The sequence below is a fragment of the Euleptes europaea genome, chromosome 1, assembly GCF_029931775.1.
Source record: "Euleptes europaea isolate rEulEur1 chromosome 1, rEulEur1.hap1, whole genome shotgun sequence".
NCBI lineage: Eukaryota > Metazoa > Chordata > Lepidosauria > Squamata > Sphaerodactylidae > Euleptes > Euleptes europaea.
Window position 1 is genome coordinate 51,162,510 of NC_079312.1, and position 27,533 is coordinate 51,190,042.

At 43.2% G+C, this 27,533-nt stretch overlaps 1 protein-coding gene across 1 annotated transcript; it reads right to left on the reverse strand.

The window, feature by feature from the left end:
• Positions 1 to 225: 225 nt before the first annotated feature.
• On the reverse strand, positions 226 to 27,533 carry LOC130475087 (protein SSUH2 homolog). Its single transcript, XM_056846816.1, has 12 exons — positions 27,415 to 27,533; positions 24,469 to 24,527; positions 21,557 to 21,629; positions 18,547 to 18,676; positions 14,821 to 14,881; positions 13,829 to 13,953; positions 11,561 to 11,623; positions 9,336 to 9,421; positions 7,914 to 8,006; positions 6,730 to 6,835; positions 4,053 to 4,160; positions 226 to 366 (listed from the first exon to the last, which is right to left on the reverse strand). The coding sequence occupies exons 1-12, from the start codon at positions 27,531 to 27,533 to the stop codon at positions 226 to 228; spliced, it is 1,164 nt and encodes a 387-aa protein (XP_056702794.1).

Consider the following 27,533-nt stretch of genomic DNA (forward strand, 5'->3'; position numbering starts at 1 on the left):
TAGTTTATGTCCTGTAATATGTTAAAGCCTGTAACACTTTTAATATGTTAAAGCTTGTAGCACACTTTCCTGGTATTATGTGATCTGTCCTTGATGTCCCTCTTTTAAGGGACACCATCCTTTATAAGGCCTACAGCACAGATCAATGACCTTTCTTTTAAAAATGGGTAAAATGAAGCACTAAGCAGCACCACTTCTACTACAGTGGTTGGAATGATCCACAAATCATATGATGATGCAGCAACACGTTTTGGGATAATCTTTGGTATGCACCTTGCGTTCATTTCCATAAACGTAAAAAGAGCAGGACTTCGAATGCCATCCGTATTCCACTCTGGTAAGAGGTATATGCTCAATTGTTTGCCTCTGTAAAAAGACAAAGAGCAAAGATATTTTCAGGATGTAACATGGAAGATATTATTTGGAATGGGGGACACCTTTGCCAAGTATCATGGTTTAGAACATGGTTCCCAAAGTGGGTAACATCACCCCCTGGGGGGCGGTGGGATTACCTAGGGGGGCACTAAGAGGCAAGGGGGCAGCAGGGGGGCGCTAGAGGTGGGCCCCTTCAACTGTGTTGTTGGATAGGGTAGAGGGCGGTGGGGTTGACTTTGTGAAACCAAGGGGGCAGTGGCCAGAAAAATTTGGGAACCACTGGTTTAGAAGAATAAGAACAATTGATTTTTATATGCTGACTTTCTCCACCACTTAAGGAAGACTCAAACCAGCTTACAATCACCTTCCCTTCCACTCCCCACAACAGACATCCTGTGAGGTAGGTGGGGCTGAGAGAGTGTGACTGGCCCAAGGTCACCCAGCTGGCTTCATGTGTAGGAGTGGGGAAACAAATCCAGTTCACCAGATTAGCCTCTGCCGCTCATGTGGAGGAGTGGGGAATCAAACCCGGTTCTCCAGATCAGAGTCCACCACTCCAAACCATCGCTCTTAACCACTACACCACGATGGCTCTCATCATGCTGGTTTAACCCAAGTTGTTAGAAGAATACTGACCCACCCTCCATTTTCTAGTGTACAGTCATGTGGCTGCCTTATGCACAGCCGAGTTTCTTCCAATCCATTCTTGCGACTGGCTCAAAGCTGTAACAACAGGTTTGTTTTTTTCGATAATACAAAGACCGCATCAGAGAAACCCAACAAGGCTGGTGAAGAAACCTCCCAAATGTCAGCCAAGGATGCCTTCCCATCTCTACTCCAAACAAACAGCTTGCTTTGACAATAGCAAGAATGGGAGTTGATGGAAGCTTGCCACCCTCAGCTTGACTGCACGATATGTTCACCTGGAACAAATTCCACCTGGATATGCCTCGTAATGGTATGGCTTTTTAGCAGGTTTTATTACAATGCATTGGCTATGAGATGGCATGGTGAGATGTGGTTATTACAATGAGACAGCCTTTTATAGAAAGAGACTTCCTCCCAGCATTGACTATTCTCACATTCTGGAGGATTCCATGTATGAGCTTGTTCTCCTTTGCCAAAGGCATGACACATAACTTTTTAAAAGAAGAGTTTGTTTGATATGCCGATTTTCTCTACCACTTAAGGAAGAATCAAACCAGCTTACAATTGCCTTGCCTTCTCCTCCCCATAACAAACACCTTGTGAAATAGGGGGCTGAGAGAGCTCTAAGATCTGTAACTAGCCCAAGGTCACCCAGTAGGCTTCATGTGGAGGAGTGGGGAATCAAACCCGGTTCTCCAGATTAGAGTCCACTGCTCCAAACCACTGCACCATGCTGGCCCTCAAAGGACATTGAGAACCTGATAAGAGCTTGTAAAGACTTAAATTAAAACTATTAATGCAGGAATAATTATTGTTTTTCTAATTTGAGAAACAAGCATTTGTGGGAACAACCCAGGGCCTGCGTTGCAGTCCCATGAAACTGCCTATGGGGCAGCACAAATTTTTATCTTCACCTGAAGTTTTAGACCCATAGTTGTCTATATGCCAGTATCTCATACAAGTCACCATTATTCTCAGATCACACAAGGGGTCTCTATGCTCACTGCTTATCAAGATAGCTTAAAATTTCATCCCAGCCTTGCCATTTCACATTAACCATGTGTTAGGGCTCTTGCAGCATGAACCGATTAGGCGTGCTTGAGCCCTGATAAGAATTCTTCCCAGAATAAGTCATTCTTTGTGCATATTCATTTCTCTTGTTTTCCATTGGTGCATCCTAGATTTTTTTGGAGTGGGGGTAAACTACTTTCTAAAATCATAGAAACTCTTTCTAAAATCATAGAATCAGAGTTGGAAGGGGCCATTCAGGCCATCTAGTCCAATCCCCTGCTAAATGCAGGATCAACCTAGAACATCCCTGACAAGTGCTTGTCCAGCCTCTGCTTAAAGACTGCTAGTGATGGGGAGCTCACCAACTCCCTAGGTAACTGTGTTATCTCATCAGGAGTTAGCTCCTTAAGTACACTTCATGTATTGCTGTAGTTAAATGGGGGGTGGGGTGGGGTCACTGTGACCTTGATACATTTCTAAATTGCCTGGAAAAAGAAGGCTTGAAGCAACAATCTTGTCTTTATCGTTTCCTGTGTTTGCAGGTGGCTCTATCCTGGCACCCAACACAGGATGCCTCTTCCCAATTCTCCACATTCACTAACAGTTTGTAGGAATGCGTGCTCGGATACAACCCAGCCAAATACATACACGAACATATTCAGTTCTCCCAAATATACCTGGGATTTTTCAGGAGACCAAAAAATGGGTCCCCATAACTCCTGGAAATATTTGGGATTGACCGAAAACATAGGGAGCCAGTGCTTGCAGGCTCCCAAGAATGTTTTTTCCTCCCTCTCTCCTACCCTTCCCCAGTGTTGTAGCTCCCAGGGCTTGGTATTGGCTTGTGAGGCTGCTTAAGGTAAGATTCTGTCAGTTTCAAGTGCTTTTGTTATTTTTTAAAAGTTTGTTCTTTGCTGGTGTTGGCTTTTGTTGGGTTTTCAGGTTTGGGGTGGATTCTCATGGTTTACATTGAAATTTTTGCATTTTATAGTTTAAGATTCTTGCATTTTACTGTTTTACAATCTCAGGTTTTACATTGGTTGGGCCTAGCAATAGCCTGCAATAGCCTTCCTATGGAGGGAGATTGTCCAGTTTTACATTTTTCACAGGTTTTTTTTTTCCTCCAGAGAAACAATGGAAGGCAGCTGGGTGCACTTTGTTCAGGTGCCCATAAAACTAGACCCCTTGGTCTAATCAACTTGAAATTTGGGGGTTATTCAAAGGACAAGCATCAGCGGCCCTCCTGCATTTTTGGTACCAGTGCCTTTAAAAATACTCCTCAGCCCCCTGGAAATATTCCCCATAGGGAATAATAGAGCCAAAAAATATCGTAAACTCGAAAGAAAAAAACCTGGATTCAAACACCATATTAGTATTTGGGGCCTGGGAACCTGGGAATACTGATATTTTTGGCTTCAATATATCTGGATCTGAAAAATATTTTTCCCCTTGCTGCACACCCTTAACTGTTTGGACCTTAATGACTTTGGCTTGCTTTAAAGACTTCTATTGCAGGCTTTGCAAGAACAACTGCTGACTGCTGGGTTGCACCTATGCACTGTTTCCTTCCTCCATATCTTTCCATCCCCGCGGGCCTCTTTCTCCACTTTTTGTCAACTTCCAGACCTTTTGCATCTAGAAGCTGCCTCTGGTCTTTCCATCAGCACTGACCTAATTGGGAGGATTCCTCCACAATATCCTTGCTTGCATTAGACTGACGTGCGGTTCTTGAGCCACCGAACCTTGGCAGTTTCCATTTCAAACTCATCAGGGCAGCAGCACTCACATATTTGTCTGAGTGAATCCATAAAAGGGCAAAGTATCAAACACCCGGGTTGCACTAATGGACCTCAGGACAGTCAGAAATTTCACCACAACCTTTTGTGAGAAGAGAAATGCCCACGTGTGCCAAAAGTTTCTGTTCTCAAAGGAGAAAAGAAATAGCTGTGGACTCAGCACTGTGAATCATCGCCTCCCTTTCGAGTGTTTTGTTAAGTCTGAACCTCTGATGCACTCACCTGCCTCAGTATCCGTGAGGTGGAAGCAAACTGAGCTCGATGTCTCTCAACAGCATTCCTGGAGGTGTCATTTATGCTACTGTCAGGAAAATTTGTAACTGGGTAAACCTATGAGGAAAAAAAAATTCAGAACATACAGAAGGAAACAGAAGCCCATACCATACGTTTAAGGGTGGGCTGGCCCTGGCTGCCACTGGGAAATCAATCACAAAACAAGCCAAGTGTTGGGTGGTTACTGTGCTGTCACGGTGCTTACATGATTCAGGGTGAACTGCTTATTAACAACATGTGCACGTGCACACACACACAGTGAAAGGCTTCTGTGGGCAGGACTGCAGGGCAAATAAAATGGAAGAAGAGGTGTGTTTATTTAAAATCTTTATATGAAGACCTGAGCAAAATAGGGGCCCTTGGTAAGCTGACTCGAGCTTTTTAAAAGACTAGCTAGAATAGAAACGTAATAGCATGTTATTCATTTATTTTGTTCAGAGAATATGTTTGAGGCAGCTAAAATATAATTTATAATAAAATATAATAATTGTGGAAAGGAGAGATTAACAAGAAATTGCCCCCCTTCGAGACAATTATTGTTTCTAGAATGAAATCTTCTTTGGTTCTTGTAGGTTATCTTGGCTGTGTGATTGTGGTCTTGGTATTTTCTTTCCTGACATTTCGCCAGCAGCTGTGGCAGGCATCTTCAGAGGAGTAACACTGGAGGACAGTGTCTCTCAGTGTTAAAGTGTGTTAGAAGAGTAATATATATAGTCGGAAGGTTTTGGGTTTGAGCTGAGTCATTGTCCTGCAAAAGTATCAAAGGTAATGTGCTAATCATTGTCCTGTAAGTATCAAGGTAATGTCCTAATTAGGGTGTGGCATGTTAATATGGAACCATTGTACCCTGAAGTGATCTGTTAATGTGTGAAATCCAAAGCTAATCTGCATGGCTATTGTGGACTGTAGTCTTTGTTAGTCTGACGTTTTTCAGGACAGGAAGCCAAGCCTTATTAATTCTTAAAAATCTCTTCTTTTCTGTTAAAGTTGTGCTGATGTTTATGAATTTCAATGGCTTCTCTGTGCAATCTGACAAAATAGTTGTAGAATTGTTCAGTATTTCAGTGTCTTGGAATAAGAATAAGGCCGGGAACAAATAGGCTTCTCCAAGGGAAAATCCACGCTAGACCACTGTGCTGTTCTTTTTCACTTGGCCGGTAAGTATAGCCCCCCAAAAGGGGGGAAATTGTATGCGGCCTTTTTGATTTGAGAAGCGCGTTTGATTCAGTCCCCAGAGAGTGCCTTTGGTGCAAATTGGCTGGTATGGAAATCGATCCACACCTACTACTTCTTATTTGAAACCTGTACTTATCTACCAGCTGCCAAATTCGGTATAATAGGTCAGACCAGCTTACTCCCCATATAAATTTTAACAAGGGAGTCAAACAGGGCTGCGTTTTGGCTCCCCATCTTTTTAATTTGTATCTAGCTGACCTTGGCTCTTATTTGGAGAAAGTTGATGGTCATCCCCCTATTTTAAATGCCCAGGCTATCCCCATGCTTCTCTATGCAGATGATGCAGTATTTTTATCCCGCACTAGAGTAGGCCTAAATCGCCTTTTGCAGGCTTTTGCGATCTTTTGCGACGAAAACTCCTTAATAATTAATTTTGACAAATCAAAAATTCTAGTGTTCTCTAAGTCCTGTAAGACCTGGTCTTGGGTGCTGAACGGAAATAATATTGAGCAGGTTAAAGCGTTCAAGTACCTCGGTGTCAACTTCCAGAGGAATTTAAAATGGAATAGCCAGGTGAATCAGGCTATTAATGCAATGAGACATCAATCCGGTGCTGTCGCAAAAAATTTTTATTCCAGGGGTGGTCAATATGTGCCAGCCGCTCTTAGAATCTACAAAGCGAAGCTGCTCTCCTTGTTACTTTACGGAATTCCCATTTGGGGGGTAACCCACAACTAGAAGCTAGAGTCAGCCCAGTCTTCCTTTCTGCGGTGAATATTGGGAATTCCCAACTGTGTCCTGTACCCCACTCTTTGTCTAGAGACAGGGCTAGGTCTATTAGAAACTAGGACCTGGTTACTTATTTTTAAGTTCTAGTTGAGGCTTCACTATAGAGCCACCTCTCTGAGTCTGACATGGCATATGCTATCGGATCACTCTGTTTCACCCTGGAGCAAAAATTAAGATGATCCATCAACCGCATTTTATGCCTGCATGCTTGGCCAGAATGTACAATGGTGTTATCAGTCGACATTTCCACTATTATATGTTATTCTATTTTTACCCTAGCCAATCTCCAAAAAGCTCAAGGCAGCTTTCAAAAAAGGGATTTTAAGTGGGAACCCCCATAATTTTTGGCCGAACATATGGGCTCTGTTTTTTACGCTTTTTGTTACAAAGGAAGGATGGGACTTGTGAAATGTCAATGGGAGAGTACATTCATGTGTGCCATCATGACTTTCCATTCATGTGTGCCATCATGACTTTTTCAGTCCCTATGTTTTCCCTGAAAAGAAAGAGCTGGGGAGGAGACAAATTGCACTAGGCCATGTTCAGAAGTCCTCAAGTATTCTGGTTATTTGGAGGAAAATATCTTTGTCATTATGCAAGTTGGCTGCTTTTTAATCCCGCCCTTCTGGCTATTCTGCTTTTGTTTGTAATATTTCATTACCATATCCTGTTCATCAACAAATAACTTCTGTCCAGTAACTGCTTTGAATAGTTCAGCAGGAAAGTCATTTCTTTGATGCGCCACATAGTCAAAAATGTTATTTTCCCTAGGAAGGTAAAAGACATATAATTACCACTTGTTTGTCTTATTTTTGTGGCAAATCAGTAACTTCCTCAAACTGGGGCTTGCTTTCTAACTGTTTTTGGATCACAGGATTGCATTAACTCCAATAACCTTTTTAACTCTGGTAACCTTTTTATCGTTCAGTTCCAACCTTGGGCCACCCTCTTCCCAGGCCCCAATACACAGTCACATGAGAGGCCCAAATTGTACCTGGGGATGACTATAAATTATGAAGACACCAAAACTGGTACAATTTCTGAGGAATCTAATGTCAGAAATTCTAATGTTTTCATAGATTTAAGGGCCAAGCTATGCAAAATGCTGGAAGATTCTTTTGTTTGACCCAAAGGGGCAAATAGCAACTTGGCAAGAACCATTTTGAGGATTGGAAAAGGGCACAAGGGAAAATGTTTTGCAGCAGTGATCCAAGTTGAGCTAGAGGCATGTCTGCTATTTAGGCGGAGGAAGAGGAGGAAGAAGAAGAGTTGGTTTTTATATGCCGAATTTCTCTGCCACTTAAGGAAGAATCAAACCGGCTTACAATCACCTTCCCTTACGACAGACACCCTGTGAGTTATGTGGGGCTGAGAGAGTTCTAAGAGAGCTGTGTCTAGCCCAAAGTCACCCAGCTGGCTTCATGTGTAGGAGTGGGGAAACCAACCCAGTTCACCAGATTAGTGTCCGCCGTTCATGTGGGGGAGTGGGGAATCAAATCTGGTTGTCCAGATTAGAGTCAACCACTCCAACCACCACTTTTAACCACTACTCCATGCTGTAAGAATATATGCTGGAGAGCCACATTCTGAGATAACCATCAGTGGTGATACTGTTTGTCATGTGATAAAGCAGCCAAGTGGTCTTGTACAATCAACCTGACTGGTGGCTGATCTCAATCCAAAACAGGCTCCCTTTCTTAGCTCTAAAAACCCACGGTCCCTTTGGTTGTTATGCTGACCCAGGCCACTGTACTCACTACTGACCCAGCCTATGAGACCATCACTTTTCTTATGTCCAGGAGTAGCCTTTTCCTCCCCCATTATGTTTTTTCTAATGGGACTTGCCATTTCACCACCAGTGCGTTGTACGTCAGCAAACGTCCTTGTCCATCACAATCATCGCAGTTTACCGTTCCCTGTCCAGAACAAGCTTGACACCTGTGAAGAATGGCAAAACAAGGCAATTTTCCATGGAGATGTATCAGTATGAAACCCAATATCCCTATGGATATAAATCCAGCCATTACTTGGCATAAAACCCACTGTCCTCCTTTTTGTAGGAATTAAAGCTTACTTTAGTATACACATTTTAAAATAATTTCTCTATCATTAGGCCCAAAAAAACCCCAATCCCTATATAGTTTTCTTCTTTGCCTGCTCTGTAAGGTTTTCTAATTTCCAGGTTCATACTTTAAGAAAAAGCCACTTAACTACCAGGGTTGGTCCCAGATGGCATTACTTTGATGTAAGAACATTATGACACATTTAATTTTGACTGGCGCTTTACTTCCTACACATCCATCATCCGCTCCTTGAGACACTAGAACAGTAGGTCCTCATGAATGGTTTAAGCTAAGTTGACCAGAGATTTAAATTGTTTTTTTGCTTAAGGTTCCTGAACCTGCAGCAGGGATCTGTTGAACCCGCTGTTGAATCTATTTTACTGCCCCTCCAAGAAGCGGGGGGGACGGGACTTGAGGAAAGCTGCCAAGCTACTCATGAAGGATCTTTCAATAGAAAAAGAATAGTTATTATTTTCTATTAAGTCTTATTTTTTATATTAATGCAAATTCTGCCCACGGGATCACCTCTCCCGATACACCCCTCAAAAAGTGTTACGCTCATCTAGTGACAACTTACTAGTGGCCCCTCGCCCGAAAAGTATTCAGCTGTCCTCAACTAGGGTCAGAGCTTTTTCAGCTCTGGCTCTGGCCTGGTGGAACAATCAAATGAAACCCAGGCCCTGTGGGACTTCGCTCAGTTCCGCAGGGCCTGCAAGACAGAGATGTTCCACAAGGCCTACGTATGAGGGCACCGTCGGCTCCATCTTAGCTGGCCTCCCCTGCCCCATCCTTATTCCTGCCTATTTCCACTTTTCATACCTGGTTGTTCCGCCACCAGTACTAGCATAAAAGGACTTTCCTGATTTTAGTCTGTTAATTTTTTAGGATCATACAACACGTTTTAATTACAGTGTTATCGTATTATTATGCTGTATTGTATTTTATTGTCATATCGCTGATCTTGTTGTTCTGGTTGTGAGCCGCCCGGAGCCTGACCTTGGTCAGGAAAGGGCGGGATAACAATCTAATAAATATATAAATAAATATAACCTGTACTCCACTATCTATCCATGGGCACAATATGTAGTGTGAGAAGCCAGCCTCAGATCATTCAGGAGATCCCAGCCTAATTCATGCAGCATTTAAATCTGCCCGAAAAACAGAAATGACTGCACAGCTGATATTTCTTTGTACATTGTCTTACGGGGTAGCATCTGATCCAGTTCCAGAACATTGGCTGCATGTGCCACCAGCGAACAGTCCTTTTCCTTTACACCAGCGGCATGGTTCCTATTGGGATTCAATTTTAAATGGGAAAAAATTAATACGCAGGGTTGGATCTGACTATTCTTTTTCTCGATTAACCCCTCATGAAGGCAGACCAACACTCTATTTTGCAAGACTTCAACACGGGTCGGAGGGATGAAGTAACAGGCTCCCCTATGAGTTACAGGGCTGTGATACTGGCTGGCGCTGAAACAACTCAAATGCAAGACACAGCTATGCATTCTTGATGGTGAATCCCAAGAGCTTAGATCTCATGTTCATAGGAAACAAAGAGTGGCTGTGATCGTTTGGACTCCTCTGCTCTCCTGGTGGATGTTCATGATGTCGGATGGACAAATTCAAGACACCACTGCTCCTTTGAATACAAAGGTTGGGACCAAAAAAACTGAGTGGGATTATTATCTGTAAACTAGATAATGCACTGCTGACTTGCATGATAAATGCAAAGGTCTTCCTCTTCCTGACAGGGCAATACACTCCTTTCACCTGCCTTGCAGAGGCAATGATAACCAGGACAGCTACCATCTAGGAAAGTTCATGTGGAGGAACACAATACAGGGCTGCAGTGGGTGCCTTAGTGAAAAGTGTCTGCATGAAGGAAGGCCATCCAGAGAAAGCACTTTTGTCATGAAGGTATTTGTAGACAGTAGCCTTGCACTGAAGCCCCAACATGCTTTCCAAGCTACTTGTAGTCTCTTCAGGCCTTGGGAACACATCTAGCTCTGCTTGTAAAAAACCCAGGTATATCCACCACAAACACAAAAGATGGTGTTTACTGACTCCTGCACCAGCTGCAGAATACAGTCCAGGTGGCCTTCTGGATCCATCAAACTGCTTACTCAAACCAAGAACGGTACTGTTCACCTGCACTTTGCGTGTTCATTGATTCTGCTCAGTTTTCCAGGAGTCAGCTGCAGCCATTCTACATCTGGCTGGATAATTTGAAGGTAATCCAAATTAGAGAATCAGGAATGGTTGCTGGAGTTGGATTCCCCACCCCTTTCCCTCATCCTCCTACCCTGCTTTTCCATGAAATTGCCCAAGTACCTACCTTCTACAGACAAGGAAAAATGACTCCAAGATATACTGTACCCAGTGGGGGCCATCACTGGATGGGGAGGGGGGACAGCAGAGGAAACTGAGATTTGTTGCCAAAATAGAGGGCCATTCCTTGCAGGGTGAATGGAAGAGCCCCATGGCAGAGAGAAAAGTTGAGCAACAGGAGTGCTCAGATCAGGACATTCTCTACCCACTGATGCACAGAGAAGGAGAAAGGCAGGAATGGGGGCGTCTGACCCTGTTGTGCAGAAGCCTGACACAGTGTATTCAGGCTACTACTCCAGACTCTTACGCTTCTTTCCACTGGCTACTGGGAGCTGGGTTGTTGCTTGCTTTTGTTAGTTGGAAGGGGTTCTAAGTCCCCAGCCATTAAAAGAAGGCTTAGTAAACAAGACCAAGAGGAATAGACCACTGATCAGAGATGTGTTCAGTTGGTCATAAGCACTACAAGTAAGACTTTCCTTGATCTTTTAGTATTACTAAATGGAAAGAGTGTGTGATATCTTATATTAAGATCCATTAACCTATGAGTTCAAATATATAAGGGTATAGCTCAGCCCTGACCTGGATGGCCCAGGCTAGCCTGATCTTGTCAGATCTCAGAAGCTAAGCAGGGTCGGCCCTGGTTACTACTTGGGTGGGGGACCACCAAGGAATACCAAAGTCACTATGAAGAGGAAGGCAATGGCAAACCATGTTCATTTGTCTCTTGGCTTGAAAACCCTACTGGGTCACCGTAAGTTGGCTGCAACTTGATGGGACTTTACACACACACACAGCTCAGCACATCATATCATTCTAACTGGAGTTCCCAATTATAGAAGAAAAAAGAGAATATAAACATTAGAAATGAAGTACCATTAAGGTCAATAAGTATTGACTTTCTAGTGTGTTTCTTTGGATCAAAACAATTATTGGAATGGGCTACCATGCAAAGAAAAAGATATCACAGGAAACCTTTTTTCCCATCCTCAAGATCTGTCTTTATTTCTTTATCTGATTAACTTCCTCAAGAATAAATTCTACAGTACATAGGACTGTTCACCTTATAGATCTAAATCAAAGGGGGAGGAGACTGCTTACCTTAGTACTTCCATCACATTGTTTGCAGAGTTTTTTACCTGAAGCCATGCACACTAAGCATTCCTTGAAAGCAGAAGAGAACAAGAGAGTTATGAAAGAGTTATTAACTTTTAATCAACAACTGTCTCCCAAGTACATATCATCATTGAATGGTCCCCCAAACCACAAGGCAAAAATTAGGACATAAAAATCCTGTACCCCATTCCATTTATCCTCACAACCTCATGGGTTACTTTAGGCTGACTTGAGAAGGACTGGCTCAAGGTTTCCTATTGAGTTTCATAGTGTGTGGCTTTATCCTCTCAGGCCTAGTTCAACCTTTCAACCACTATGTACGCAGGTGTGACCTTGCTCCTGCATCTCAACCACCTGAAGGCATCCTTCCCTCTCAAAAGGAAGTTTTGTTGGGTTTGTTTAGATATTTCTTTTCTAATTTTTGCTTGCCTTGGTTAGTTTAGACATGTTTTTCCTTTTTATCTTTGGTTGCCTTGGTAACTTTTGCATCATATTACTTTTAAAAACCTTTTTTGATAAATAATGTATAGTAAAGTCTTCTATATGATACTTTGTAACTTTTCTATGACTGAGGAACTGGGCACTGGATCAGATATATTATTTTCCAATGTTATGTTCAATGTGCTGTCATGGAATGTTAAGGGCCTGAGGGATTTCATTAAGCGTAAAAACTTGTGTAAGGATTGGGTTGGTGAGGTATGTTACAGATACATCTAATCTACCTAAAGGTGTTGCTGTATTGATACACAAGTGTTTCTTTTCAGGTTCAGCAAGTAATTACAGATCCAAATGGTCGCTGGTTCTATTATTGTTATGATTAATATGTATGGTCCAGAAACATGGACTCTCCAGACATGTTTCATTAATGTTTCAGCCACAAATTTTACATGTGACTATCATTAGTCCTTTGGTTTCCAGACTGGGTTAGACCGCCTGTTCGATGGCATTTTAATGTTTCTCTTCTTAATGATGTGACTTTTAAAAATCAGATGATGGCTGAATTATCACAGTATTTTAATATTAATCAAGGAAAAGCTAGTACTCGTGCTATTGAATAGGATGCTTGTAAAGTTTCTATTGGAGGAAGAATCACTGCATATGCTTCTCATATGAAGAAGCTTTGAAAAATGAAAGAAGCAACTTTGAAAGATAAACTGAAATATCTATTAAGTCAATTTGCTGTATCTCCCACACCATATTTTTATTGAGAACTGCAAAAAGTTAAATATGAATTAAATAATGTACTATCAGCGACAGCAGAATATACTTTAACTTGTCTGAGCCAGTCGTATTGGGAAAGTGATGAGAGACCAGGTAAAATTTTAGCATATTGTTTAAGACAGCAAAGAATAATAACCATATTCCTTTAATCAAAGATGAGAAGAATGCAATATACACCGCCTCTACTGAAATAATTCACAGTTTTATAAATTTTATTCTGAATTGTATACTAAATGGGGGGGAAATTCACAAAACAGATTTGGAAACTTTTTTCTCTCAAATAAAGTCAAAGAAAAGTAAAAGGATATATGCAGTAGATACCAAAATAAAAAGTATATGTGCAGTAGATACACATATAGCTTCTATAGTTTTTATAGTTTCTATAAAAGGTGTCAAAATATCTAAAAATAAGTCCCTATGCAATTATTATAACCTCTTAACTTTATTTAGTTGCTGGATTTTGAGTTTTCCCTCTTTTTTGTTTTTTTCCCTTGTTTTTCTGAAAGAAATATTTTTTTTAAGGATAAAAAGCCTCAGCCTCTATGCCCTATTGTTAGACTTCCAGAGAAATTGGTTGGCCAGTGTGTGAAACAGGATGCTGTACTAGATGGACCACTGGTCTCATCCAGCAGGGCTCCTCTTATGTTCTTATCCTTGTTCAGGCTAAAACAATGGCTGTACTTCTGCATCTTACCGGCAGTGTTACAAATAAGACCACTGTTCTGCAGCAACCTGATTAAGAATGGGATTGGGGCACAGGGGCAGAAGGGGTTAGCCTCCCTCCCACATATACAGTTTCATCCATCAAAACTGACCTGTCCATGCTATTAAACAGCACTGGTTGGGGTGCAGGGGGGAGAGGAGAAGGCAGGCAAAAAATGTGCCTGACTTTTTCTTCCAGAGCCATCTTCTCTTCACAAGACATTATCACAGCAGTTTCTTTTTTTTTTTTTTAATTAGCCAGTTAGAACCTATCAAAGTTCTGCCAGTATCTTGTCTGCTTTGGTCTTTATGCATACATTCACTCTATACCTTGACTAAAGATGTGTTAGCCATCATGATTTCTTTGGTGTTGTTTTCAAACATCTTAGGAACAGCCACTGGAACATTCCAAGGTAAGACAAATGTGGTATCCACACAGGGACCTTCAATTTTCCCTGTAGCAGAAAAAAAAGTTGTGTTGGGCTATTTTCAGATACCTGCACTTATGTCATGCTATCATCTTGCTGGTCTAAGAATCGTCATCAAATGGCAACAGATATTAAACTCTCTGCACATAGCACAAAGCAGGGCTTCACCACCAAAAAAGGTGGTGTAGTCCCAAAGCCATTCAAGGGGGCGTTTCCAGGGCCAAAGGGCTGTGGAGGCTGCGTAAAGGCCCAGCAGCTCCACCCCCGGGAATGCCTTGAGAACACTTTCTGGCACCCAGATGCTGGCATGTTTGCCTCTGCGCCAGCATAGAGGCCACCTTATTCAGTGATAAGGTGGCACCTACACCAGCTACTAAGGAGCTTTGGGCCCCCTTCAGGAATGGGCTGCCCATGTCGTATTAGCAGCATGTTTAATTTTCCCTGACAGCTGTTTAAAACGGAAATATTATCTATTTCACATATGTCATCCAATCTTCACTACTGGGTGAATGCTGAAGGGTGGTCATTTTAAAAAAAACATCTTGAGAAGAACTTCGTTCACTGCAGTGTTTGTCAGAATAGCCAACTTATTCTCAACTCCAGACTAGATAAACCCTGGACTATATAACCCAGGGTTGAAAATGGAGTATGAGTTCCATAAAGATTCTGGTTGATGTTATACTAGCATTCAGTGCTTAGTGATCAATACATGCAAAATGTTCAGCTGGAACTCCATAACACTTTCTCTGTGCCTGTCCATTTCTGGCCAAATTTACTACTTGAGAATGGAATAACTGGAGCTTGGTGTTCTGGAGAAATTATTCCCAGACAAATGTCTCAGCAGCAATTTACATTAAAAAGTACAAATTCTTATGTAGCCTAAGTAGCTGTTACCTGTAGAAGGTTTAGTTTTCCATTCAAAAGACCTAGATTCAGTGAAGGTCTCCAAGCGATACTAGGAAAGAAAACAGCAGTAAATTCAGGAACATTTCAGGGAGTCTATGCACGGTCGTTTTATTCTCCTTTAATCCCTGTTTTAGCCAGGATCGAACGCACATTAGGCGAAACGCATGCGTTCGATCCAGGCTGAATCCTGGCTGAAACAGGGATTAAAGGAGGATACAGCAACCATGCGTTTTTGCCCTATGAAAGTGCTGGCAAAAAAAAAAATCTCTATTGCACTATCTCACTTCTCATGAAGTGAAGAGTAGTTGATCATGCCACAGGATAGATGGAACACAAAGTTAATGTCAAAAAAACATAAAGTATACCACATGTAATAATTCAAAACTAAAAGACAGTTTTAGCAATAGACAAATATTTGATGTGCAATATTTGTGCTATTATACAAATGATTTAAACTACTGAAAAATAAATTCATAATGTTGGATCCTGTGATCCACCCACACAAAGCAGTGATGGCTGGCAATCTTCCTGTTTTCAAACCTCTTTGCCCTATTGGGGAAACTTTTGTGTACTGATGTGCTACATGCAAGGTTCTCCAGTGGGCCAAACGGCAGCTCCCCAAGTCATTTCCGGTTGGGAGGAGGAAAGCTTAAGTCTCTCTGCCTCACAGCCCCAATCTGAACAGGACCTACACATGCCTGGGGATTCGGTTTTGAACATGAAGACCTCAGTACATTTCAGGTTGCCAGATTGGGCTGAACAATACATGGGCCCTAATGGGAGTGTTGTTTCCCTCCCTCCCCCCACCCCAATTTAGTGTGGTACGTGGGAGGAAAAATCAGAACCAAAAACGAGCAGAGCAAGAGCAAAAGAAGAACAGAAAGAAGCCAAGAAGAGTACAGTGAACAAAATCTGCAAGTATTAAAGTTAGCATTTCCACAGTGGTTGACATTATCTCAGGGGTCTTTACCACAAGCCTGTGCAATCAGCAAATAGGCTTCTATTGTAGATCAGCAGGAGGCCCATAGTGAGAGGTAGAAGCTTACTTAAGGTTTGCGCTATGCTTACTTAAGGTTTGCCCTAAGCTTGGACCCAGTGAAGCATTTCCATGAACAGAAGGGGAATGATTGTCAATGATACCTCCATGTCACTGCAGACCTCTAACTGCCCTCCTCATGCTGTTCCGGTGGGGGGGGGGTGTCCACAACCCCAGAAGTAACATGAGGGAGATATTTTGGTCCACAGAAGGAGCAGGAAGCAAGTAAGTCCCTTCTCTTAGCGGTAATTGTCACATTCCCACCCTGGGTCTGTGTGTTCTCACATGCATGTTGAATGTTTGATTGCGTGTCAAAAGGGTGTTTTCTCCTGCCAACACTCCAAGTTATAAAACCCAGCCTCTCAGTAAGCCAGTGTCTCGGGGAACTCTAAGCACGTGCAAAGGGCAGAGCTTCCTACTGCCTTAACTCCCCCTGTGACTGTGTGTCCTTTAGAGCAGTGCTCCCCAACCTTTTTATCGCCACGGACCGGTAAATGTTTGATAATTTTTCCGTGGCCCGCTTGTTTTGATTTAATAATTTTAATTTAATTGTATTTAAACATGCCTTCAAAATAAAATACAGCTACACCAAAAAATGAATATAAAGTGATTTATTTTATTTAACTCACTAGAATGCCAAATCAATGAGAACCCTGAGCTTGTTTCTTTGCAACGAGATGGTTCCATCTGGGGGTAATAGGAGACAATGACAACTGTGAAATATATATATAAATCACAAAAGATGACTGTGCCCCCTTTCAATACAGAGATGCCAGCGTTCCCCTTTCAATACAGAGATGCCAGCGTTCCCCTTTCAATACAGAGATGCCAGCGTTCCCCTTTCAATACAGAGATGCCAGCGTTCCCCTTTCAATACAGAGATGCCAGCGTTCCCCTTTCAATACAGAGATGCCAGCGTTCCCCTTTCAATACAGAGATGCCAGCGTTCCCCTTTCAATACAGAGATGCCAGCGTTCCCCTTTCAATACAGAGATGCCAGCGTTCCCCTTTCAATACAGAGATGCCAGCGTTCCCCTTTCAATACAGAGATGCCAGCGTTCCCCCCTTTCAATGCAGAGATGCCAGCGTTCCCCCCTTTCAATGCAGAGATGCCAGCATTCCCTTTCAATACAGAGATCATCGCGCCCCTTTCAATGCAGAGATGCCAGCATTCCCCCTTTCAATGCAGAGATGCCAGCGTGCCCCTTTTAATACAGAGATGCCTCGGCCAATGGCGTGAGGTTTGCCTTTCGGCCAATCAGGAAGCGGGAGGACCCGCTCCCTGATTGGCCAGGAGAAGCATCAGTGTAACAATAGCGAATTTTCATTTGCTATTGTCACACAATGGGCGGGCTTGGGAGGGCGCAATGCTCTGCGCCTCGACCGCCCGCCACAGTGAAATGATTTGAAGTTCCTCGGGCGGCCCAGTGCCGATTGATCCACGGACTGGCACCGGTCCGCGGCCCGGGGTTTGGGGAACACTGCTTTAGAGTGTAGAATGGTCTTAGCATGTGGGTGAGATTTCCTGGCATACTCTGCTTTATGTTCTTTATGTTTAAGAAGCTGTATTACAAGAGATTAAACTGGAGCACAGATGGGAAATAGCCCCCATAGTAAGAGATAAAAATCTAAGGAAATAAACGTAAAAACCCTGTGTCTAACATAATTGCATCATGCTAGTTACCTTCAGAAATGAAATGTGGTGTTAGAGGGGAGAGTTGCAGATACCCTTGACCGCCAAAAAAACACACAAATCAGTGGGTTTTAGATCAAATCAAGCCTGAACTGACCCTAGAAGCTAAAATGACTAAACTGAGGCTGTCGTACTTTGGACATATTATGAGAAGACAAGAGTCACTGGAAAAGACAATCATGCTAGGAAAAGTTGAAGGCAGCAGGAAAAGAGGAAGACCCAACAAGAGATGGATTGGCTCTATAAAGGAAGCCACCACCTTCAATTAGCAAGATCTGAGCAAGGCTATTAAGGACACTTTGGAGGACATTGATTCATAGGGTTGCCATGAGTCGGAAACGATTTGACAGCACTTAACACACACACAGTTACCTTCAGATGGAACAACCACATTTCCCCCCTCCATCCCAGCATCAAGGATGGGTTTCCACATATTAGAGCAGAACTGACCTTTCCATCTCTGCTCTCTTCTCATAGCACATCACAACTCTCAAGTTTCTCACTTTGCTCCCCCTCTTCTCTTCTCAAACAAAGGAAGGGCTCACCTTTTAACCTTTCTGCCTGCTGAGGTAAAAACTCACCCCTCCCAAACAAGAGCCAGATGTCTCCCTCGCGTGGGCTCTCCTTTTGCAATGCCACAAGGGTCTTCCTGGCACACAGCATCAGAGTGTTATGATGCTCGTCCATCACCCTCTCTTTGGCAGGTGTGCCAAACAAGGGCTCTCAGGCTGAGCCACTTTCCTGTTTCTCATGCCTTCTCCTCCCTTGGGAAAACAAACAGTTTGCCATAGGCTCAAGAACCCCCGACCATAACAGCCCTAGGACTTCCACCATGGCATTCTCATTTTACAACTCCCCTTTTAGCCTCCGTCATGACACATCAGACTAAAAAAGCCAGCACTGAGAGACAACTCATTCATTGCCGTTAAATGTAGCTAGCCAGTGCATAGTAACTTAGGGGGTGAGAGGAGAATGAACTACTTACGCGATAAGCATTGAGTGCCTGTAGATCTTTGAACACCATCTCTTTGGCAGGGTCGCTGCTGTAGCAGCATTTACCTGAGGCATATTCACGTAAAGCTTCCTGGGCTTCACCTTCTGAAATAGTAGGAATGCTGTGGAAAAGGACAGGTGAGAAAGAGGATAAGCATACAAAGGAGCACATAACTCTACTCTGAACCCTACAACAAGGGCCAAATCACACTAGTAGAAGAAGAAGAAGAGTTGGGTTTTATATCCTGCTTTTTTTCTACCTTTAAGGAGTCTCAAAGTGGCTTACAATTGCCTTCCCATCCTCTCCCCACAACAGACACCTTGTGAGGTTGGTGGGGCTGAGAGAGTTCGGAGTGAACTGTTGATTAGCCCAAGGTCACTCAGCAGGCTTCATGTGGAGGAGTGGGGAATCGAACCCGGTTCTCCAGATTAGAGTCTGCCGCTCTTAACCACTACACCACGCTGGCTTACTTCCACTTTGCATGATGAAAATGTGTTGGGCATTACATAGGATGAGCTACTCTCCTGGTGAACTGATTCTGGACATGTCTGTGCAATCTGTGGGTCACTCGACATCCCTGCTACCATTGTGCAACCTAATTTCAGTCACTCTGTGATCACATGGTATATAATCCTTCAGCCATTCCACTAAAAGTACAACCAACTCAGGCAGACTGCTGCTATTCAATGTGCTCTTAAAATAGGCCTGAGCCCTGTGCTGGGAGCAGAGTGGATAGATTCTCTGCCATTGCGCCTTACAATCTTAGAGAAAGGATACAAAATGAAGAAAAGATAGGGAGGGGAAAATCAGTAGTGCCAGGTACCAATTCCTACATGAATGGTTATATTTTGATTAAATGGAATGGCCACAGCTGCCAGGGGAAGAGCCAGGGGCAGATTGTCCGAGCCAGGGCAGCAGAGAGGGCTTTGCTACCCTACATCTCCCTCTGCAGCCAAGCCCAATAGCTCTAGATCAGTGGTTCCCAACCTTTTTTGACCAGGGACCACTAGGACTTTTTTGTTCGGTGCAGGGACCCCAAGGTTCAAAATAAAAATTCCAAGAATTTGAAAATAAACTTTAATCATAACTGTTAGTTAAACATTAAACTTAGAATAATATTTGAATATATATATTTTATAATAGAGAACTTTTAATTGAAAATATTAATTTATTATGGGTTTATAACTTTGTTTCACGGACCTTAATTTAGTTCTCGCGGACCCCTGGGGGTCCATGGACCCCTGGTTGGGAACCAGTGCTCTAGATGGAGACGGTTTGGGAAATGGCCACAGCATCACCAATGCGGAGAACCTGTCTCATACATTGGAGAGCAGCTAACGTGTTCAATCGATGCTATCGCCACACCAAGTTTAATCAAGTGAACTAGCTCCAAAGTGGAGCTTTGTTTAAACAGACCGACCTTGTGACATCCACTCTTCATGCTCTATGGCTTGCTCAGCCCAACTGTGGTCTTCCTCCTTCTTTTTCATAGCCACCTGCCAGTTCCAGCCCATCCTCTCTGCCCCCACAAAAAGACTAGCACCCAAGACCCAAATAGGCAGCTGTTCACCCATTCCACACGTAGGTGTAAATTGTGGGAGGAAAGGTACCGGCTGGATATTAGGTTTTTTTTTTTTTAATAGTAAGAGCTGTTGACAGTGGAATCAGCTACCTAGGGAGGTGGTGAGCTCCCCCTCACTGGCAGTCTTTAAGCAGAGGCTGGACAAGCACTTGTCGGGGATGCTCTAGGCTGATCCTGCATTGAGCAGGGGGTTGGACTAGATGGCCTATATGGCCCCTTCCAACTCTATGATTCTAGGATTCTACATCTACATGTAGTCCTAGGAATCCTTCAGGTTTGCCTACTTGTAAGTCATCCCATTATCTTTCCTTGAACTTCAGAGATGTGTGCACCTTCCCACTCCCCAAGAGATTTTACTGGGAAGGCAGTGTCTGTTCCCATGGCAACAGAAGGAAGAAAGTTACTCCTACACCATTCTGTCCCATTAGCTGAAGAATGGAAACCCATCACAACAAGCCATTATCAGTGGCACTCATTCCTTTCCACTGCTGCACGGTGTGAAAGGTTTAACACTACTACAGTGCTTACTGTACCTTCTAGGACTACATCTTACCACAACATCTGGCTTCTGTTTCTTTAAGAAATTTATATCCCACCTTTCTACCAAAACCAATCAGCTGCTTGCAAAAGCAATTCATACAGTGAAATTTAAATAATTAAACCACAACATTAAAAGCAGATAAATGCTCTAGCAGCCGCCAACAAAGTATTGTAAAATGGTTTCAAAAGAATTCAAATAAGCTGATCGAAAACATTTAAGGGAGCAAAAACTGACATAAGCAGCAGCACGAGATAGAATGTGATATTCCCAGCATACAAAAACATACTAGGAGCACTATAACATCTTTTGAAATCGCCACAATATGGGAAGAGCTTAAAACAGAAAAAGGGGAAGAGAATGGTTCATTTGAAAATCAATCCAATGACACATTCAAAAGGACCCCCAAACTGTACCTGTTGTTTCAGGGAGTGTATAGTCCTGCTTGGAATGTGGAATGGTATGGCCAGCTCAAACCTATCAGATCTCAGAAGCTACGCAAGGCTGGTACTTGGATGGGAGACCAGCAAACAAGACTTTGCAGAGAAAAGCAATGACAAACCACCTCCGCTTCTCGCTTGCTTTGAAATCCCCCTGCTGGGGTCACCATATGTCAGATGTGACTTGACAGCAGATACATATAGTCCTGTTCAAAACAGGCTATAGATTGGGAATAAAGCCAGTGAAGGAATACAATATGTCTGTCTTGTCTGAGCTATGTTTGAATTCATTCTTTCATGCCTTGCTTTTCATGATTTCTCTTTACCAAAGTCTTTAGTTCTTCTTCCCCAGAAAGTGGCCATACTACAGATTGCATGACACAAACACAAACCCAAGATGGACCACACCCAGAACATTTACAGGAACAGGGTCCATCTTACTTCCAGATTCTCTGCACTGGCTGATCTCCATGATCTGAAACTGCAAAAGGTGGAGGGGGGAGATATTCACTTCCTGCAAACAAACATAGGGGTAAAAAATTCATATTAGGAACATCAGTTGTAAGCATTCTGTAAACAGAGAAGTCACATTCTTGAAAGCCCTCCAACAACAAAAGCAATCCTACACAGGTTGCTTCTACATGGTTGTTTTGCTCCATGCTGGGGTTTTTTCTTGATGTCAGCTGTTTTCAAATGAGCTTTTTGCTCATTTTTCAGATCTGAACCACAACAGATTATTGTAAAGGTTTCATACACTTTTATTGCCCCCCTCCCCCGCTTCCTTTCTGCAATTCCCCTGTGTTTTTTCAAACCACCTCTGATTAGATATTTCCTCCTGGGGCACAACTGAATCACTCTAGCCTTTCATATGAAATGTAAAAAGGTGTCCCCCCACATTTTTGCCACCATCTGCTGTGGCAATTCCTATTCCTGTTTTTAAAAAAGCTTACTTAATATCAACCTATAATTATAACTATGCTAATATTTGCCTTTGTTTAATCATTTAGGTCACATTTATTCTTTAAACCAGGGGTGGGGAACCTTTTTTTCTGCCAAGGGCCATTTGGATATTTATAACATCATTCGCGGGCCATACAAAATGATCAACTTAAAAATTAGCCAACCAAGCCCCAAGCGCCACACGCCGGAGTTACTCCTGCTCTGAATGGTCAGGGTCATATTCTACAGGCGGCTCCTGCTACCTCCGCCTGTAGGGATGAACTGAGGACACACTGGCTAAGAACTCGCCCCCCACATACATTCTGGCCCTGCCCCCTTTAACTCCTCCATTGTCACCACTTCCGTCCCCAGCCCTCTTGTAGTATAGAAAGAATACATTTCTCCACAGCCCAAGTGGGAAAGGGTTAATACAGTTTCTTGAGCGGTCCTAGTAGCTCCATAGCTAATGACTCTTCTGAAAGGGGGGGAAAGATTCCTTTTCTCAGTAAAACAAACTCACATCCGCCTCGAATAGAGACTATTCCTGTCCGCGGGAGGGGGCGGATCACCAGTCTTAGATCCTTCTGAGCTAGAGATCTGCTAGGACCCACAAAGGGCCAGACCAAATGATGTTGCGGGCCTTAAATGGCCCCCGGGCCTGACGATCCCCACCCCTGCTCTAAAAGTTAATGCATATTTCTGAATGGTGTACAAGGTTTCTTTTGTGGAGATTGCCTTCTGCAGTAATAACACGCCATTTTGACATGCAATGACAGCCCGCCAGAGAAGCCAATGCAGTGAAGCTAACCAACAGGGGACATTTCTCCAGATCTCCTTTTGGGCCAACCAATCAGAATGGGTTCCTCTGGTGATGCAAGGAACGTTCTTGAATTTGAGCTGTCATCAAACAATGGGGATTTCGTGGATGTGGTAACCCCAGAGTAAGGAACGCTGTGCGAAAGCTCCATTGCCACCGTGCTTCAGCAGGAACCGCAGCAGCAATAGAGGCACATTGCAAGAGGTGCATCGCAATACCATCATTGTGGGAAAGGCACCATTGTCCTCCATTCAGCCACTTTACAGGGTTTCCCTTGCTTTTCTGTTTCCCAATGCTTTGGTACACTTTCCTGAAAGACTCCAGTCCAAGTGGCTTTGCACACTGCAGGAATGGGAAGACCCTGATTTTTGATCCTCCTGCCCACACAGGCATCATTTTGCTACTATCTTCCCTTCACAGCTGCCATCTCCCCCAACCACCAGAAGGCTTTTTGCAAGTTTGATTTTAATTGATAGTTATTATATTGCAATGTAGCAACTACTGGCTTTTTTTTTTAAGCTAGCAACAAACCCTTCTCATGGCAGAGCAGTGGGGGAGAAGTGGCAAGGAAAGTACATAGAATCCTCCAGTGTGGATGCGCCACTGCTGCTGCAAATGTCTTTGCATGCACAGCCACAATTGCATAATGTGAGTATCACCACTATGTGGAGGCAATCACAGGGCAACTGATCTGTATTATACATTCTGCTTTACAGAAAAATTGCAAAGGAAATGTCATTGAATTGTTGGTTTTGTAAATGGGATGGAACACCCTTATATACTATGCAGAATTCTTTGGAGGAAGGAGGGCAGAAAAATGGAATAAACAAACATGAATTAGTTACCAGAACGCTTCCATCAGTTTTTTATAGTAAAATTTCAACCTATCTTTTAATGCGTCATGAGTTACGTAGTAGGAAATCTAACCTGCTTTAGTGAGTGTGAATGATAATGACTTTGGATAAATGAATCCAACTGGATACACAACTCGAAGAACAACTTAGGGACTTGGAATACAAGACATTTTTATGTGACAAGAGGGATTATGACAACAGCCAAGTGTGTAATTGGCTAGACGGTAAATTTACATGCAAGACTACACATAAAGTCTCCTCTGTGGACAATTCTGACTCTACAACAAAGGCTTCAACCTCCCTCTCCTCGAAAAACATCTGTGATGAGGAGGAAGATACAATTGAAGATAACTCATGGTTCTTTTTTGGGAACTGTGGCCTCACCTCCTGTCACGGGGAGCATTTTTGTCTACCAGAAGCAAACAACCTCCTTGGGGAGAAAAGACAACACAAACCAAACCAAAAAAAGGAGCCTTTGATTTACAACCTACCTGATAGGGCTTTCACAGAGCTGGAAGAATGCGTTCTAGATTAATGAACGCAAATGTTTGGTCTTGTATATGCCGTTTCTTACAAGCCACTACAATTAATTGTACTGAAAACAACCCATAGATTTAACAGGGAAACTTCAAGCGGGATAAGCTGTTGAAGCTGTACTTAATTTTGCATGAATTTCCTTTCAGTATATTTATCACTTCCAACGTTTATAGTAATTATTGTCAATGACGATAATGTTTTCATACCAGATGTCCCTTGCGTTGGCATTGTGCTGAAAGTTCCAAAATTCTGGTGAGAGGATTCTCTGGTAGGAGAAAGTGAAGGGGAGGGGGAAGGTAAGTATCTTGCCAGATGGACACAAATACATAAATAAGCTGAAATACATGGAACAGCAATAAGTAAGGGGAGATATGATGCATTTAGTGAATATGGCCATAGAGGGAAGTTGCACATAAAGTCCCATCACCAAGTATATATCTGATATAGTTAGCTCAACATATTTAGTGTCGAGGTTAATTTATGTTTATGGGGCTGGTTTTATGCTATTGGAACTGTTTTAGTGTTATTTTATGGTCTTTTTTATTGTACTTATATGATCATGCTGTATGGCAGGGAGGGAGGGATATAAGATTTAAGGAATAAATAAAGTACAGCATTCTCTTTGCAGTGGCCAGCCTGCTGCCTCTAGGAAGCCCACGAGTAGGATGACCGCAACAGCATCCTCCTGCTCACACTTCCCAGCAACTGATATAAGATGGCATACTGACTCTGGTACTAGTGGGAGTAGATATCCATCGTGACTAGTAACCATTGTGACTCATCGCCACTGATAGCCTCATTCTCCATTCACAGAGGTTTCACATGGTTTAAAGAGCCAGACACTTAACACTAAAGAATATGTGATCACTTAAACTTTAAATGCAGCCAAGCCTGGATTCGAACAATAACTCTTTTCCTATTACACACTGATTCGGTTCAGACACCTTATGGTGGACAAACACAGTGAACCAGATTTCATGAACATGTTTCGGCTGCCTTTCCCATCCATTTGCCAAGAATCAGCCTTTTTACATGTGGACTTACTGGGACTGGGATGAAAGTAGCCAATGATTGTGTTTAACTCTTTTAAAGTTGTTGATTACATAAATATTGCATATGAGGTTGGTTCTGCTTGGGAAACAGTGATTTGAATGCACTATGGCTGAACTAGTGGTTCTCAGAGACACAACACAAGAAATAGCTGGAAGGTTGGATTGGCCTTATCTGAGTAGCTATTGTAGAATCATAAAGTTGGAAGGGACCACCAGGGTCATCCAGTCCAATCCCCTGCTCAATGCAGGAAATTCCAAACTACCCCCCCACACACACACACACACCCAGTGACCCCTATTCCATGCTCAAATGGCCAAGGCGCCCTCCCTCTCAGGATCTGCCTACGGTCATAGAATCTGCATTGCTGACAGATGACCATCTAGCATCTGCTTAAAAACCTCCAGGGAAGGGCAGCTTACCACCTCCCGAGGAAGCCTGTTCTACTGAGGAACCACTCTACCTGTTAGAAAATTCTTCCTAATGTCTAGACGGAAACTCCTTTGATTTAATTTCAACCCGTTGGTTCTGGTCCGACCTTCTGGAGCAACAGAAAACAACTCAGCACCTTCCTCTATATGACAGCCCTTCAAATACTTGAAGATGGTTATCGTATCACCTCTCAGTCTTCTCCTCTTCAGGCTAAACATACCCAGCTCCTTCAACTGTTCCTCATGGGACTTGGACTCCAGACCCCTCATCATCTTTGTTGCCCTCCTCTGGACACGTTCCAGCTTGTCTACGTCTTTCTTAAATTGTAGTGCCCAAAACTGAACACAATACTCTAGGTGAGGTCTAACCAGAGCAGAGTAAAGTGATCTGGACACTATACTTCTGTTGATACAGCCCAAGATTGCATTTGCCTTTTTAGCTACCGCATCACACTGTCTCTAACATCCCAATAAAAGACCACTCCAAGCATACAAAAGAACTCCCATGTGAAGTACTGCAGCTACCCTGCATCTTGCTTAAGTCAGTATCACCATACTTGGCCATGCACACATAGTGATAAGCAGGGTTGCCAGGTCCCTCTCCACCACCTGCAGGAGTTTTGGGGGCAGAGCCTAAGGAGGGTGGGGTTTGGGGAGGGACTTCAGTGCCATAGAGTCCAATTGGCAAAGAGGCCATTTTCTCCAGGAGAACAGATCTCTATCAGCTGGGGATTAGTTGTAATAGCAGGAGATCTCCAGCTACTACCTGGAGGCTGGCAACCCTAGCGATTGGGCCAAATTATGCAGGGTGCTGGAGTTCTGCAAATTAGGACTCCAGGTGGCGCCTGGAGATCTCCTGGAATTTCAACTGATCTCCAGAGTAGAGAGATCAATTCCCTTGGAATTGGCTGGTGGGAAGGTGGGCTCTATGGAATTCAAGCCTGTTGAAGTCCCTCCCGTCCCCAAACCCCACCCTTCCCAGACTCTTCCCCTAAATCCCCGGGAATTTCCCAGTCCAGAGCTGGCAACCATAGTTCCAGGGGCACACTGGCTTTTAAAAATAGCCAAAGAGGGAGGGTGATAAGGACTGAAGGTCTGGCTCTAAGAAAGAGAGGTATAAGTCTTCATCCCTGTTCCCAATTTTCTAAGAAGTCCTTCCTGGGGTAGCTTTAAGTCCCAACACAGGACATTTTTTTTAAAAAAAAAAAGGATGTGCACACTATGGATTTGCCTGGGTTGCTTAAACATGGGAAAAATTTTGCTTCTGCATGTCATTGTCCTGCAACATTTTGCTTCTGCATGTCATTGTCCTGGATTTGCCTGGGTTGCTTAAACATGGGAAACATTTTGCTTCTGCATGTCATTGTCCTGCAGTCGTCCTGGCCATTTATACATGGGAGGTTTTGCCTTGGATTTGCTGCTCTGTAGATGCACATTTCCCCCATCCGAATTCTCAGAACTCAAAAAATAAACCCCCATGCAGAGTTTTGAGAATTCAGATGGGGGAAATGTGCATATTAGAAAGTGGCAAATCCAAGGCATAAATGGCCCCTGTGTTTTTCCCTATCTAGCTATGTCTTTTCTCAAACCAGATTCTGCACCTCCCTTCCTCCCCGGAGCGGGGGGGGGGGAGCGGGGGTTTCAAGTCTTGGCCGTTTGCTACTAGCCTACCCAAAGAGGGCGCAAATCGCTGGCCCATTTCCGAGGCCATTTTTGGGCATTAGCAGCGCCTTGCAGGCTGAATCGCCCCGCAGATGTTGTGTTTTTCGTTTGGCACGCTGAGCCGTCAT

Coding starts and splice junctions, on each gene's coding strand:
- LOC130475087 (XM_056846816.1), bottom strand. CDS start 27,533: ATGACGGCTCAGCGTGCCAAACGAAAAACACAACATCTGCGGGGCGAT. Junction 6,836..7,913: donor AACGCACTGGTGGTGAAATG/GCAAGTCCCATT, acceptor TTACCTTCCTAG/GGAAAATAACATTTTTGACT. Junction 367..4,052: donor CCTCACGGATACTGAGGCAG/GTGAGTGCATCA, acceptor GTCTTTTTACAG/AGGCAAACAATTGAGCATAT.